The 14,471-nt window shown below is 48.0% G+C and overlaps 1 protein-coding gene across 2 annotated transcripts in view; it reads left to right on the top strand.

The window, feature by feature from the left end:
- Window positions 1–2,133: 2,133 nt before the first annotated feature.
- SLC25A48 (solute carrier family 25 member 48) overlaps window positions 2,134–14,471 on the top strand; it is a 47,127-nt gene continuing 34,789 nt past the window's right edge. For both annotated transcript variants that reach the window (XM_073010676.1, XM_038007589.2), the window contains exons 1-2: window positions 2,134–2,366; window positions 9,911–9,954. In XM_073010676.1, the coding sequence (XP_072866777.1) occupies window positions 2,321–2,366; window positions 9,911–9,954 (90 nt within the window). In that variant the 5' untranslated portion in view covers window positions 2,134–2,320. The remainder of the gene's footprint in view (window positions 2,367–9,910; window positions 9,955–14,471) is intronic.

Below are 14,471 nucleotides of genomic sequence, written 5' to 3'. Positions count from 1 at the left end.
GTGCAGCCAGGAGACTCCAGGTTTGGAGAGCCTTGCCTGATTGCTTCCTGGAGAACAATGGACTCTCTCTCCAGTGCTCTTACAGCCACCTCTGTGTGGCATCTCAGACGGACTGTCTCCTCTCAAACAGAGACTTTCCCAAAAGCAAGGCACCAGCACAGACTGGTGTTCAGGAAATTTCTGTGGCCTGAAAGGGTCAATAAGAAATGAGGAGTGGGCCACTAGTTAACAAATGCTATCAGCATAGCCCATTTGCACGTCCCACTACAGAGGAAAGTGCTCTGAGAGGTCATCATTGGGGAAGGAACTGAGGGAGAAAGGAAATGGGGTTGCTTTCTGGCCCTAGTGACACAGGGAGTGGATTTCTCTGTGAAGTTTCTTTCTCTGTGTAATGGCCAGTATCTGCCCTGCCCTCTCCCGAGTGTAGAATGCAAATGTGAACGGCAGCACACTGCAAGTGGTGCTCTGAAGTGCAAAGGCCAGGAAGAAGGGAGGGCCTAGATCCCGGCCACAGAGCCAGCACTTGGCCTGGGCTCATAGCCCTGTAGTCTGGGATTCTCCAGGCCTGGCCACGGTTGCTGGTAAACCTAGAGTCCTCCCTGCACTTCCCTGGGTGATGCGCCCCATGGGCAGGTTTGTGGCACATATTTGGGAATGGAGGGCAGTAATTCATTTTGGAAAGTGACCCACTCCTTCTGCTCTGCTCCAACTCATTAGCAGTTCAAGCAGCAGCTTTCTGAGCCTGGGAGGCCATCCTAGGGCTGCCAGGGACACTGCCTGCCAACTTAAGACCTCCTCAATTGGTGCTGACACAGGACTGAGGGGACAATCTGCCTGGCACCCCTTAGGTGGTCTTCCAAAGGAGTAGGTTTTGAGAACTGGCAGGCTTTCCACTTGTGGATGCATTCCAATGGTGAACTCACTAAAGGGCCACTCTTCAGAGACCTACATTTCTCATAGCGGCCCTAGGCATATATCCCGGGCATGGCAGGGCACAGCTTGGGGTTGATGCTGACGGTAACTCTGAAGCCTCAAGACTGAGTGGGTCACCATGTGCAGCAGGAAGCTTAGGTGCGGGGATGGGGTATGATGGTTCCACTCCTCCCTGGAACTTTGCAATACTTCCCCAGCCAGGTCGGCGACTCCATCCCAGGCTGTCCTCTCCAGACACAGGTCCACTCTCTGTGTGCCCGGGCAGGGGAGGGAGCAATGCTGCAGGAAGCACCCTTCACCTCCAAGTCCCCACTTCTCAGTGGACAGGCCTTTGTAGGATCAAGCTTCGGTGGTCAGGCTGTCTTGCTTTGGAAGAAGGAGATCTAGCTGACTGTCACTGCATATTAACCTGGATGACGTGACATGGATATGCCCAGGGGGACAACAGCAGGCCCAGCAGAGGCCCCTTCCTCCTGACCATACCCTCCACCATTCTTGTCAACGTTGGGATGTCTTGGCTGAGACCCACAGCTGAGTCCCTGCTGGAAACTAGCGGAATGCTGGGTGGCTTCGAGTCTTCTTAGGAGGGGAGGAAAGAAACTCTCGTTGAAACAAAAGCCTCTCCACACAACAGGCTACTTCTCCAGTGAGCATGGGCCTCTGGCCTGGGGCCTGGCTGAATGTAGGGTCTGACTACAGAGAGGGAGTTTGAGGTAGAGATCACCACCTTCTGTTGGCCCAGGGTGGACAGTGTAGGCTGAGCCAGGGCCAGGCAGGGAGCCGGGCCCCTAGAGAGCTGTAGCTGAAAGTCAGACATGACCCTGAACCACCAGGTGCTTGCTCTAGGCACGGGGCACTGAGTGGGACATGTCTGGGATGAACAAAAAGGCATCACTGCTCAGCGTTGGGGTGGGAGAGAGTCCACCGCTGATTGGAATCAGCATTGTCAGCACAGCACAGGGAGATAGGAGCAACGCCACCAAATGCCATCTCTGGATGGGCGGCTGGCACTTTCACTTCAAAGGCGCCGAGGCTCTTAAGTTGGCAAGGAAGGGACCCGGAGAAGGGAGGACTAAGAATTTCACTTGATGACCCTTGCCTTTCTGGGTCTGGGATGAGCCGCGCGCAGCGCACCCTTAACTACCCAGAGTGCTGTGCCTTTAAGGTCCACTGGGGGCGTGATGTCAGCCGCCCTCCGGCACTTGGAGAGGTGAGCGCGGCAGCCCGCGCAGCGGGTGACTCGGGGGCTGGGTTTGGAGAAGGACCTGCGGCGTGCGGGAGACTCCGACTTTGGTCTTGCGGCGCGCTAGCGCCCGCGGGGCCATGCCCCACTGACCCTAAGTGAGCACTGCCCCGGCTTCGGGAGGGCGAGACCGGAGCACCGGCCATGGGAAGCCTCCAGCTGGAAGACTTTGCGGCGGGCTGGATCGGAGGTGAGTGTGCTTACCCGGGATCCCCGGTCAGCGAGAGCGAGCCTGGTGGAGTTTGCCGCAGTGCTCTGAGGAAACTTTGCGCCTCGGTGCGCTCCCATCCCGCTCCCCGTTGCGCGCGCAGCCTGCTTTGGGGAGTCCCCGGCCCCGAGATCCCCCTGGTGGTCTTACAGTTGCCAGGGCTAAATTCTAGAGCTCAAAGCGATTCGGACTGAGCTTCTGCTTTGCTCATTAAGTTAGGAACCGTGGGACTTGATGCAGTAATGATTAAACAGCTGGTCAAAGCCCACAGCCAATGGAGGCTCCTAGCGGCGCACACACCCTTCAGTGACCTGGTGCACACCTGAATTGCGGACGTGACTCGCGGGAACTTATGTATGAGGGTGGCGTTTGGCTGCTGACCGCGGGGCGCAGGGTCGTGGGGAGCCAGGCTTCGAGATCAGGCGGGCCCTAGAGGGCGTCCCGACTGGAAGGAGCAGAGCTCTCACAGCAGGGGGCGGAGCGCCGGCTGCAGGTGCTCATTGTCAGGCTGCAAGGAGCACTTAACTGCCTTCAGCCGCCGCCAGCCGTCAGCCATCGCCTACCTCCAAGGCACCTTCTCCGGGTACTCTTGGGTCTGCTGGTCCCTTCGCCACAGCTTCCGGAGCCACATTTTTACTGGGCCTGGGATGGGTTGCCTGGGCGAGAGTTGCATTCATTTCCTTGCTTCTCCATTTTTCTTTCCAATAGGTCTATCTCTCTTTTCTCAGCTGTTAGGAAAGGGGGAAGTTTGAGGGACTTGGCTAATTGTAATAAAATCAAATAAAAAGTCTTTCTTTTGACCCATCTAAAAGGGTTATCCTAAAAGGGATGTTGGCAAATGTAGCCCCTCACCAAAGGGGGGAAAAAAAGATAACAAGATGAAAAGAAAAACAAACCAGATTGGATCCTAACTCCTCCTCTCCCACCTAGCAGGAGACCACCTCTCTACCCCCACCGGTGGCTGCAGAGCCCTGCTTCACACCTTCCTGAGCAGAAGTGGCTCCTTTCACATTGAGTAAGTCTGTTGGCACAGATGCCCTTGAGTGGGGCTGAGACCCGCCTCTCCTAACTGTCCCAGCCAGGGGGCTGCGGTCCCCTGGGCATATCCAGGCCCTTTTTGACTGGACATTATTCCACCATTCAGCGGGGCAGGCAGAGAGAGGAGACACTTCTGTGGGCTGCCCCTTAAATAAGCAGACCACCTTCAGTAGGGATGCAAATGGCTTGGTTTGAGAAATGCCCTGGAAGGTAGGGCTGAGTCAGAGTAGTTCCAAGACTCTGATACCCCTCCCCACTCCCAAACGTGATAACACGCGAACCCTCCCCAACTCACAGCAAGTAGGGGATTTTTGTGCTTTATTCTGGTATTGTCCTTACTTTGATGATGTTATTGAAAGTAATGGCAAAAATCGCAGTTACTTTTGCACCAAACTAATAACATGCCTTTTTTTTTTGGCTTCCATAAAATGATGATAAGTGTTTACTACACTTGAATACTTACTAGCTAGGTGCCAGGTATTGTTTAAGTGCTACATGTTTTCTTTTAAAATAATTTTATCAAGGTTTATTGTACAATAATAAAATTCACCCATTTCAAATATACAATTCAATGCCTTTTAGTAATTTTACAGTGGTGCAGCCATCACCATAAATTTGTTTTAGAACGTTTTCATCCCCCAGTAAGATCCCTCATTTGAGGTTGAATGCTATTCCCTCTCCTTAATCTCCTTGCTATAAATTTGCCTTTCCTGGATATGTCAATTGAATCTTGCAATATGTGAGCTCTTGTGTCAGTTTATGTATAGTTCTTTAATTATTATAACAACCCCAAAGAGGCAGGTACCGTTGCATCCTTATTTTACAGATGAGGAAATTGAGATACAGAGAAATTCACTAACTTACCTAAGACCATGCATCTAGCATTGGCACTAAGATTCCAACCCAGGCTGCCTGGCACCAGAATCTGCCATCTTAATTTCATATTAACTCTTTCCAAACAAACTTACATAACAAAATGTTGCCCTTTTTTTTTTTTTTATATTACCCCCACACACATACACATTTTGTGTGAGATTTTACTGGTTTGTGAAGTGCCAAGGTCTGGAAACTACTGACCTGATAATCCCATTTTTAAAATCTCAAATCCCCTGCTTTCAAATGGGTGGCAGGGAGATGTTGGCTCAAGGCTGGATCTAAGCCTGCTCTGAGCTGAAGGATGTGTGCACTCACTATGGAGGAAGCCATGGAGCCTGAGGACCAGCGCTCCTCCCCCCACTACTGGGAAGGGTCAATTACTGCTGTCACCTCTCTGCCTCTGCCCAGTTTAGTAGGTAGGAGGGCATGAGAGGGGACAGGTAGTTTTGGACCCAGGGACTCATTGTTCTGGGATTAGCTGGTTTCTTTGTCCCTAAAGGTATCCAATAGTCCAGGAGCCCTTAGCTACCTTACCTGGTTAAATCACCTCTACTAATGCAGATATTTCCTTCTTCATCAGTGTGCTTGGGAATTTGTCTTTGAAGAACAGTTTCCCTTTCAATTTCAGTCACCAACTGCTACAACAAGGCTGATATGGTTTAGCTGTTTCCCCACCCAAATCTCATCTTGAATTGTAGCTCCCATAATTCCATGTGTCACGGGAGGGACCCCTGTGGGAGGTAATTGAATCATGGGTACAGGCTTTCCCATGCTGTTCTCATGGTAGTAGATAAGTCTCATGAGATCCAATGGCTTTATAAAGGGGAGTTCCCTACACAAGCTCTCTTTTTGTCTGGCACCATGTAAGATGTGACTTTGCTCCTCTTTAACCTTCTACCATTATTGTGTGGCCTCCCCAGCCATGTAGAACTGTGAGTCAATTAAACCTCTTTCCTTTATAATTTACCCAGTCTCAGTAATGTCTTTATTAGCAGAATGAGAATGGACTAATACAGTAAGTTGGTACCAGTAGAGTGGGGCGTTACTGTGAAGATATCGGAAAATGTGGAAGCAACTTTGGAACTGGGTAACAGGCAGATGGTGGAACAGTTTGAAGGGCTCAGAAGAAGACAGAAAAATGTGGAAAAGTTTGGAACTTCCTGGAGACTTGTTGAATGGTTTTAACCAAAATGCTGATAGTGATATGGATAATGAAGTCCTGGTTAAGATGGTCTCAGATGGAGATGAGGAACTTGTTGGGAACTAGAATAAAGGTGACTCTTGCTATGTTTTCGCAAAGAGACTGGTGGCATTTTGCCCCTGCCTTAGAGATCTGTAGAACTTTGAACTTGAGAGAGATGATTTAGGGTATCTGGTGGAAGAAATTACTAAGCAGCAAGGCATTCAAGAGGTGATTTCTAAAAGCATTCAATTTTATGTATTCACAAAGATACGGTTTGGAATTGGAACTTATGTTTAAAAGGGAAGCAGATCATAAAAGCTTGGAAAATTTGCAGCCTAATTATGCAATAGAAAATAAGAACTCATTTTCTGGGGAGAAATTCAAGCCTGCTGCAGAAATTTGCATAAATAACAAGGAAATAAATGTTAATCACCAAGACAGTGGGGTAAATATCTCCAGGGCATGTCAGAGACCTTGGCGACAGGCCCTCCCATCACAGACCCAGAGGCCTAGGGGGAAAAAATTGTTTCCTGGGCTGGGCCCAGGGCCCCCCTGCTCTGTGCAACCTAGGGACTTGGTGCTCTGTGTCCCAGCCATTCCAGCCATGGCTAAAAGGGGCCAATGTACAGCTTGGGCTGTGGCTTTAGAGGATGCAAGCCCCAAGCCTTGGCAGCTTACACATGGTGTTGAGCCTGCGTGTGGAGAGAAGTCAAGAATTGAGCTTTGGGAACCTCCACTAGATTTCAGAGGATGTGTGAAAATGCCTTGATGTCCAGGCAGAAGTTTGCTGCGGTTTGCTGCAGGGGTGGGGCCCTTATGGAGAACCTCTGCTAGGGCAGAGTGTATGGGAAATGTGGGGTGGGAGCCCCACACAGAGTCCCCACTGGGGCAATGCCTAGTAGAGCTGTGAGAAGACAGCCACAATCCTCCAGACCCCAGAATGGTAGATCCACTGACAGCTTGCACCATGCACCTGGAAAAGCCACAGGCACTCATTGCCAGCCTCATGGGCATTATAATTTTTTATAAAATTATTTTTTAAAAAAGAAACCCCATTTTCTTTCTCCCTCAGTTCCTTCACTGGTGGTACCTCTCAGAGCACTTTCCTCTGCAGCAGGGCATGCAGATCAGCTATGTTGATAGCATTTGCTAACTCATGGGTGACGCTCATGCCAGCAGCTGGGAGGAAGGCTGTACCCTGCAAAACCACAGGATGGAGCTGCCCAAGACCATGGGAACTCACCTCTTGCATTAGCATGACCTGGATATGAAACATGGAGACAAAGGAGATCATTTCAGAGCTTTAAGATTTGGTTGCCCCACTGGATTTTGGACTTGCATGGAGCCTGTAGCCTCTTTGTTTTGGCCAATTTTTCCCATTTGGAACAAGTGTGTTTACCCAATGCCTGTGCCCCCATTGTTTCTAGAAAGTAACTTTCTAGAAACTTGCTTTTGATTTTACAGGCTCAGAGTAACTTGCTTTTGATTTTACAGGCTCAAAGTAACTTGCTTTTGATTTTACAGGCTAATAAGTGGAAGGGACTTGCCTTGTCTCAGATGAGACTTTGGACTGTAGACTTTTGAGTTAATGCTGAAATGAGTTAAGACTTTGGGGGGCCATTGAGAAAGCATGATTGGTTTTGAAATGTGAGGACATGAGATTTGGGAGGGGCCAGTAGTGGAATAATGTAGTTTGGCTGTGTCCTCACCCAAATCTCATCTTGAATTGTAGCTCCCGTAATGTGTCATGGAAGAGACCCATGTATCATGGGAAAGACTGAGTGGGAGGTAATTGAATCATGGGGGCGAGTTTTCCTGTGCTGTTCTTATGGTAGTGAATGAGTCTGATGAGACCTGGTGGCTTTATAAAGGGGTGTTCCCCAAGCTCTCTTTTTGCCTGCTGCCATGTAAGACGTGACCTGCTCCTCCTTCACCTTCCACCATGATTGTGTGGCCTCCCCAGCCATGTGGAGCTGTAAGTTGATTAAACCTCTTTCCTTTATAAATTACCCAGGCTTATGTATGTATCTGATAGCAGCATGAGAACAAACGAATACAAAGGGCTTCTTAATCTAAGTGGCCTTGGGGCAGCCTTTGTTCTCTTCAAATTGTACAAGTCTTGTGAGTGTGTGTGTGTGTGTAGGTATTTTTTCTGTGAAAAGATACAGTGTATTCATCACTTTTCCAAATGGGTCTTCTTTTTAAAAAATTCTATGGTGACATTACTCACATTTGAGCATCCTGTAGGTGTCAGGCTCTCTGCTAGGTATTTTATATGTATTACTGAATTTCATTCTTACCATGGAAGCAAGAGATAGGTGCTGTTATTAATCCCACTCTATGCATGCTAAAAGTGAGACATAGAGAAGTTAAGTAACCTGCAGGTAACTGAAAGTTTTCAGGTCTTTTCTTTACACATATGCTGCCCCACTTTTTGAGTGGAAATTCATATAATAGAAAATTAACCATTTGAAAGTGTATAATTCAGTGGCATTTATTACATTCACAACACTGTGCAGCCATCACTTCTATCTAGTTCCAAAACATTTTTCTCGTGACCAAAGAAGATGCTGTACCCTTCAAGAATCACTCCCATTTCCACCTCTTCCCAGTCCTGGCAACCACTAATTTACTTTCTGTCTTTATGGATTTACCTATTCTGGATAATTCATATAGGTAGAGTCATACAATACCTTGCCTTTTATGTCTGGCCTTTTACATTTAGCATAATGTTTTGGAGGTGCATCTATGCTGTAGCATGCATCAATAGTTTGTTTCTTTTTATTGCCAAACAGTATTCCTCTGTATAAATATCCCACATTTTCTTTATTCATACACCAGTTGATAGGCGATTGGATTATTTCCACCTTTTGGCTATTGTGAACAATGTTGCCATGATGTGTGTGTACTTGTACTTGTCTGAGTATCTGTTTTCTGTTATTGGGTATATATGTAGGAATTGAATTGTTGGGTTAGGTTGTAGCTCTATGTTTAGCTTTTTTGAGGAATTACCAAACTGTTTCCACCATGGCTGCACCATTTTACATTTCTACAAGCAATGTACAAGAGTTCCAGTTTCTCTACATCCTTGCCAACAGTTCTTTTCCACTTTTTTTCAATTATAGCTATCCTAGTGCATGTGAAGAGGATTCTCATTGTGGTTTTAATTTGCATTTCCCAAATGACTACAGATGTTGAGTCTCTGTTCATGTGTCTGTTGGTCATCTGTATATCATCTTTGGAGAAATGTGTGTGCAAGTCCTTTGCCCATTAAAATTATTCAGTTGTAAGAGTTATTTCTATATATAGACACTAAATTCTTATCAAATATGTGATTTCCACACATTTTCTCCCATTCTGTAGGATGTCTTCACTTTTGTGTGCAAAAGTTTTCAATTTTTATGAATGTTATTATTTCTTGTGTTGTGTAGGGGAGTTAGAGATAACCTCTGACCCTCCGTTTAGCTCCTACTGGTCTCTTCACCTGAATATAAAAACAAAATTGACACCAGGCTGGTTAACAAGAGAAAAATAATACAGATTTTATTAGTTTCTCATGACATAGGGATCTTCCCAAGAGAGTGAAGTCGGGAGAAGTGGCCAACACAAGATCTTTTCATACTTTTTAAACAAAGAGTGATCAATGTGAGAAGAAATGACAGGACAAAGAAAATCTGGCTAGGGTGGTGGAATTTTGCTAGAGGAGTCACTAGAAATACGGGTAGGGGGATATAAAACAGGTGGAATATAAGGATCGCTTCATTAAGTATGAATTCAGGGCCACTGCAGCCTTCAATTCCGAATCCCGGCTAATAAAGGCTATTTTCTTACCCTGGTATGGAGAGGGTACCCCTCCCAGAGGAATCTTTATTGCTTGCTGCATGCAGGAAGAGGCAGGTCGGTTCACCCTTTCAGAAATTATGATTTCTCAATGTTTTCAACTTGAAATAATCAATGTACCCATCTGCTATATTTTGATATGGCATGTCCTTCACTCCTTCAGTTGGTCGTACACTTAGTATCATATCTAAGAGTCCATTGCAAATCACAGGTCAAGATTTTTTTCTGTGTTTTAATTTAAGAATCTTATCGCTTTGCTCTCCCATTTAGATCTTTGATCTATTTTGAGTTAATTTTGTGTATGGTATGAGGTAGGGTGTCTATCTCCACTCTTTCACTCTTTTGCCTGTGAACATCTACTTGTTCCAGTCCCTTTGCCTCCCTTTTATGGAGTGATTACTTGTTTTACTCTATTTTCTCTGCCTTCCTTGGTGCATGGACCAGTGCCTAAAACATTGGAGCCCACCCACTCCCCCTACCCCAGCAACTGACCGTTGACTAAATGAGTGCCTATTTTGTCCCAAGAGCTGGCTGGTGCAAGCCAGGAGTCCAAGGACTGAGTTACCAGGCATTCTTTTTTGATCCACAGGTGCAGCCAGTGTCATCGTCGGCCACCCTCTGGACACGGTCAAGGTACAGTAGCTATGTTTCCCATTACCTCTTAAAAAGAGGCATGGAGCTGACCTGCCTCTGGGACTATGCCTGCTGTTTCTGATCTCCCAGAGAGTCTTCTACCCAGGGCAGACTCTGTTGCCAGCCCAGGGGGAGTGGGGTGCCAGGAGGTCTGGTTTAGACTCGAAACACTCAGAGGTCCAGGTAGAACTTGAGAACTAGATTGGAGATGGGAACCCATCATTACCTGATGAAGCACATAGGTGTGAGGATTCTGGAGCTGGTGGGGCCTTCCTGGCATTGGGATTATCCAAGCCCCTTGTTCTGGGATGTTCCCTAGAAAGGGGAAGGGGCTCATCTCAGATCATACAATAAGTTAAAAACTGAGGTGTGAGATGCTGCAAAGGAGCAATCTTTCACCCCATCCCCACCCCTGCACCAGTCCCCAGTAGTAAGCAGAACTTAGACCTATGCTCTGGGAACAGAGCCATAAATTGTGCCTCCTCACTGCTGACTGGCTTCCAGATCCGTTTCTAAAGCTCTGCCTGGATTGTGCACAGAGAGAAGCCTCACAGGCCCTTTTCAAATGGCTGCTGCAATGTCCTTTCTCCCCATCTTGCTTCCTGTATGAAAATGGACCCTCTCCTAGGTCAGGGTCCATGTTCACCCTCTTCTTGATGGGAAGATCAGTCTACCTGTTTTAAATATTTGAAGAAACACTTTAAGTAAGTAGTAAAAGGGGGGTGTTTAGGCTCCCCAGGGGATGTCCCAATGCAGGGGGATGGCAGGCAGGACCCAGTGCTGGGAGATGGGCACACAAAGTGGTGAGTGAAGCAGGCTTAGTCGACCCTCCTGGGATGGTATAATCTTCCCATTTTATACAGGAGGAGAGTAAAGTGCAGAGTTCAGTATACTGCCCCAGATCTCAGAGCAGGGCATTGTAGTGCTGGATTCAAAGCTCCAAGTAAACTTTACTTCCAGGCTGACCTAGGCTTTGAGGACTTAGAAGTGAGGGAGGCAGACAAGGAGACAGATATTTGTAGGACACTGATGGACAATAATTAGGGAACACAACAGATGCACAAAGTGTTTATGGACAGTGGTAGGTGCTAGGGGGACACACAAGGTGATGGCAAAGACAGTGACGAAAGCCTTCTCTATTTTGAAGAGTCAGGGATGGCCTCTCTGCCAGGGAGGCAGCTAAGATGAGACTCAAATGTTACAAAGAGCCAGACATGCAGAACTGGGGTCAGAGTGCTACTCACAGAGGGACAAGCTAGTGCAAAGGCCCAAGGGTGGGAACAGGCTGCGATGTACATTCTCCAGGAAAACAAAGAAGGCCAGTGTGTGTATGGTGCACACAGTGAGCTGAGCAAGTGGTGTGGTGCAGGTGCTGGGAGAGGCCCAGGGAGAATGGGATTGCAGAGTGTGCTAGGGGCCTTGCTGCCTGCCTCCTGCCAGCCCTGCACACCCAGGCCCTGGATCCCAGAGCCCACCAAGGAGGGCTGTGCAGCAAGTTCATGTCTGAAATGAACTTACTAGCCTATCAAGGCTGAGTCATGGCTGCCCAGAGTTAGGGCCCATGTCTGGACTCCCCAGGGCTGTCCAGAGCCAAGTCAGGTCCTCAGAAACCTTTTCTACCTCTGTGGTAGCTGCCCACTGAGCCCTCTACCCTCCACGAGAGCTGGCTGGTTACCTTGCCCAGGCCTGGCTTCCCTAGCCTGTGGCCTCTGATTCTCTCCTGTTCAGAATGCAGCTCAGCACAGAGCTGGGCACAGCCTCCCTGGATGAGCACCTGCTGAATGAGTGGCCATCTTGGACCTCAGCCAAGTTCAAGCTGCCTGCTGCATACCTCTCCAGGGCTGGGCCTTGGGGTGACTTGGAGGACTCAGATGTACTCCCTAATGTCTCCATGAGAGTGCTGGTTGTTCCTGGCGATTCTCACCCTCCGAAACTCACCTCAGTCATTCCCAGTCTGTCTCCTCCAGGGATCATTCAACAAACCAATTCACAGGACTGGGTCAGTGGGGAGGCAGCATGGCCAAGCCGGAAAGCATGGGCTTTGGAGCCACACAGGCTCTAGGTGTGAATCCTGTGTTTGCCATTTCCTGCTTGTATAGCCTTCTGTTAAACACGATACGAATCCTTGGCTTACAGGGTCAGTACAAGATTATAAGCATTGTTTCTGGTACTCAGTAGGGATTCAAAATTGGTAGCTGCTATTTTTATCAACATCATTCAATATATGTTAAGTTTTGCTCAGTTACCACATCATGTGACAATGTCCGGGAAGATTTTCACCAAAGTTGGAGAATGTGTTTTCAATTCTCTGATTTAAATGGTATTTATAAATTTCTCTTTGGCGGGCAGTGGGACACCTCAAAAGATGAACAAGCATTCTCCAGGTGGCATGCTCAGTCACTGACCATGGAACTGCCTGCCACAGGCCCAGCATCTCGGCAAGGAAAAGGGCTGTTGTTTCTCTAAAACCCAGGCTGACTTAATATAAGTTGGTAACAAGTCACTGTTGGGTGCGAGAAATTTAATGATAAAAATTTGAGGGTATAGATTAGTTTCTTTGGGCTGCTGTAACAAACAACCACAAACTGGGTGGCTTAAAACAGTAGAAATGTATTTCCTCACAAGTCAGGAAACAGGAAGTTCAAAACCAAGGTGTTGGTGCCTTCTGGAGGCTCTGAGGGAGAACCTGCCACATGGTCCTCTACCAGCTTCCAGTGCCTGCTGCAGTGCTCGGCACTCCGTGGGCAGTGGCTCCGTAACTCTAGGCCCTGCCTGTCTTCATATAGCCTCCCCTCTGAGTCTCTGTGTGTCAGATCTCCCCGTCCTTCCTAAGGACACTAGCCACTGGATTTAGCACAATTTGCAGGAGTGGAGCTCCCTGGCCACAGTTGCCTGAAAAGGCGGTCTCTCCCTTCTCTGCACTCTGCCCTGAAGCTCTGGAGGGAAGCCCTCCTGAGACATGACATCCAGTCTTTGTTCGGCCTGAGTGCCCCTGTTACACTCCAGAACACCTTCTTTCCTTCCTTCTGGCTGATGTTTTCTCAACAGACCCTGCCCACCAAGAAAGGGCCAGGCAAGTCTGAATAACTGGAAATCCAATCCTGGCCTTATCACCTGCTCTCCAGTGACCTGGGCATAGCACTTAACCTTCCTGAGCCTTGGTTTCGTTGTCTGTAAAGTGGGCAAGTAGCACTTCCCTGGTGGGGCTGTCATGAAGATTGTTCACGGAGGTATTGAGGATACAGCAATGAGCGAGATGATGCTACTATCATGAATAGACAAGTTAGGGCGCAGGGAGGCAGACAGTCACTTTTCTGGGGTCCCAGAACTCACCCAGCTATAAGGCCTGTGCTGCTGACCCAGTGAAAGACTTCTTCCTGTGCCCTTGGCTACATGGTCTTAGGCTGAGGAGGCCTGGCTGGTACCTATGTCTGATGCAGCGTGGCTAGGTTTTCTAGTCAGGGCTTGGCTGCCTCTAGACCAGGAGTCCCCGACTCCCATACCATATCAGTACCAGTCTGTGGCCTGTTAGGAACTGGGCCACACAGCAGGAGGTAAGCAGTGGGCAAGCGAGCATTACTGCCTGAGCTCTGCCTCCTGTCAGATCAGTGGCAGCATTAGATTCTCAGAGGAGCACAAACCCTATTATGAACTGTGCATGTGAGGGATCTAGGTTGCCTGCTCTTTATGAGAATCTAATGCCTGATGATCTGATGGTTTCGTCTTGAAACCATCACCCCACCCTGGTCTGTGGAAAAATTGTCTTCCACAAAACTGGTCCCTGGTGCCAAAAAGGTTGGGGACCACTCCTGTAGACCATTGGGACTGAACTGCAATGGACAGGCTTTGGCGTGGGGGGTGTCTGCCTCCTTCTCATGACCATCCCACTGGGGGTTCTTGTTTTGCTTCAGCATGCTCCCCGCCATTCCAGGCTGCCCCCTCACTACCCAGTCCAGTCTGGGGCATGCATGTTGGCCCAGGACAGTCAGGGCATGGCCTGCTCTGCCAGACCAGGGGCAGGCCAGGCAGCGACTCAACTCGAAGCACTGAGGCTCCAGCCACCTCACCTCCTGACACTGAGCACTCATCCTCTTCTCCTTGGGTTTTCAGCTGTGGGGTGTTGAGAGCTTCCAATGGGAGGGACACCATGAACTGGAGTAGCATGAGATTCATAGCACCCATGACATGAAGCTCATAGTTTTCAGCTAAATATTGCATGAAGGGTCATGATCTTCAAGAGGTATCCACTGCATTCACAGAATCCAGGGCCCCCATTCTCTATAAGGACCAAAGAAAGTGTCAGAGACCTGAGAAAACGGTATATAAGAAGAAAAGTACACAATCAAAATTAATGCTGCACTAAATATTTACAAAATATAACCTCATGTTAAATAGTCAAATGCAACTCAGCTTTCATGGAGGTCTATGTGGATGATATTAATATGGGAGGTACATTAAATATATACAATTATACTTAATTTTATCTTACTTGATACAATAGGAGCAGGTTTGCCAAA

This window comes from Chlorocebus sabaeus, chromosome 23 (assembly GCF_047675955.1).
Source record: "Chlorocebus sabaeus isolate Y175 chromosome 23, mChlSab1.0.hap1, whole genome shotgun sequence".
Taxonomy (NCBI): Eukaryota; Metazoa; Chordata; class Mammalia; order Primates; family Cercopithecidae; genus Chlorocebus; species Chlorocebus sabaeus.
This window is presented reverse-complemented; position numbering and strand designations above follow the sequence as displayed.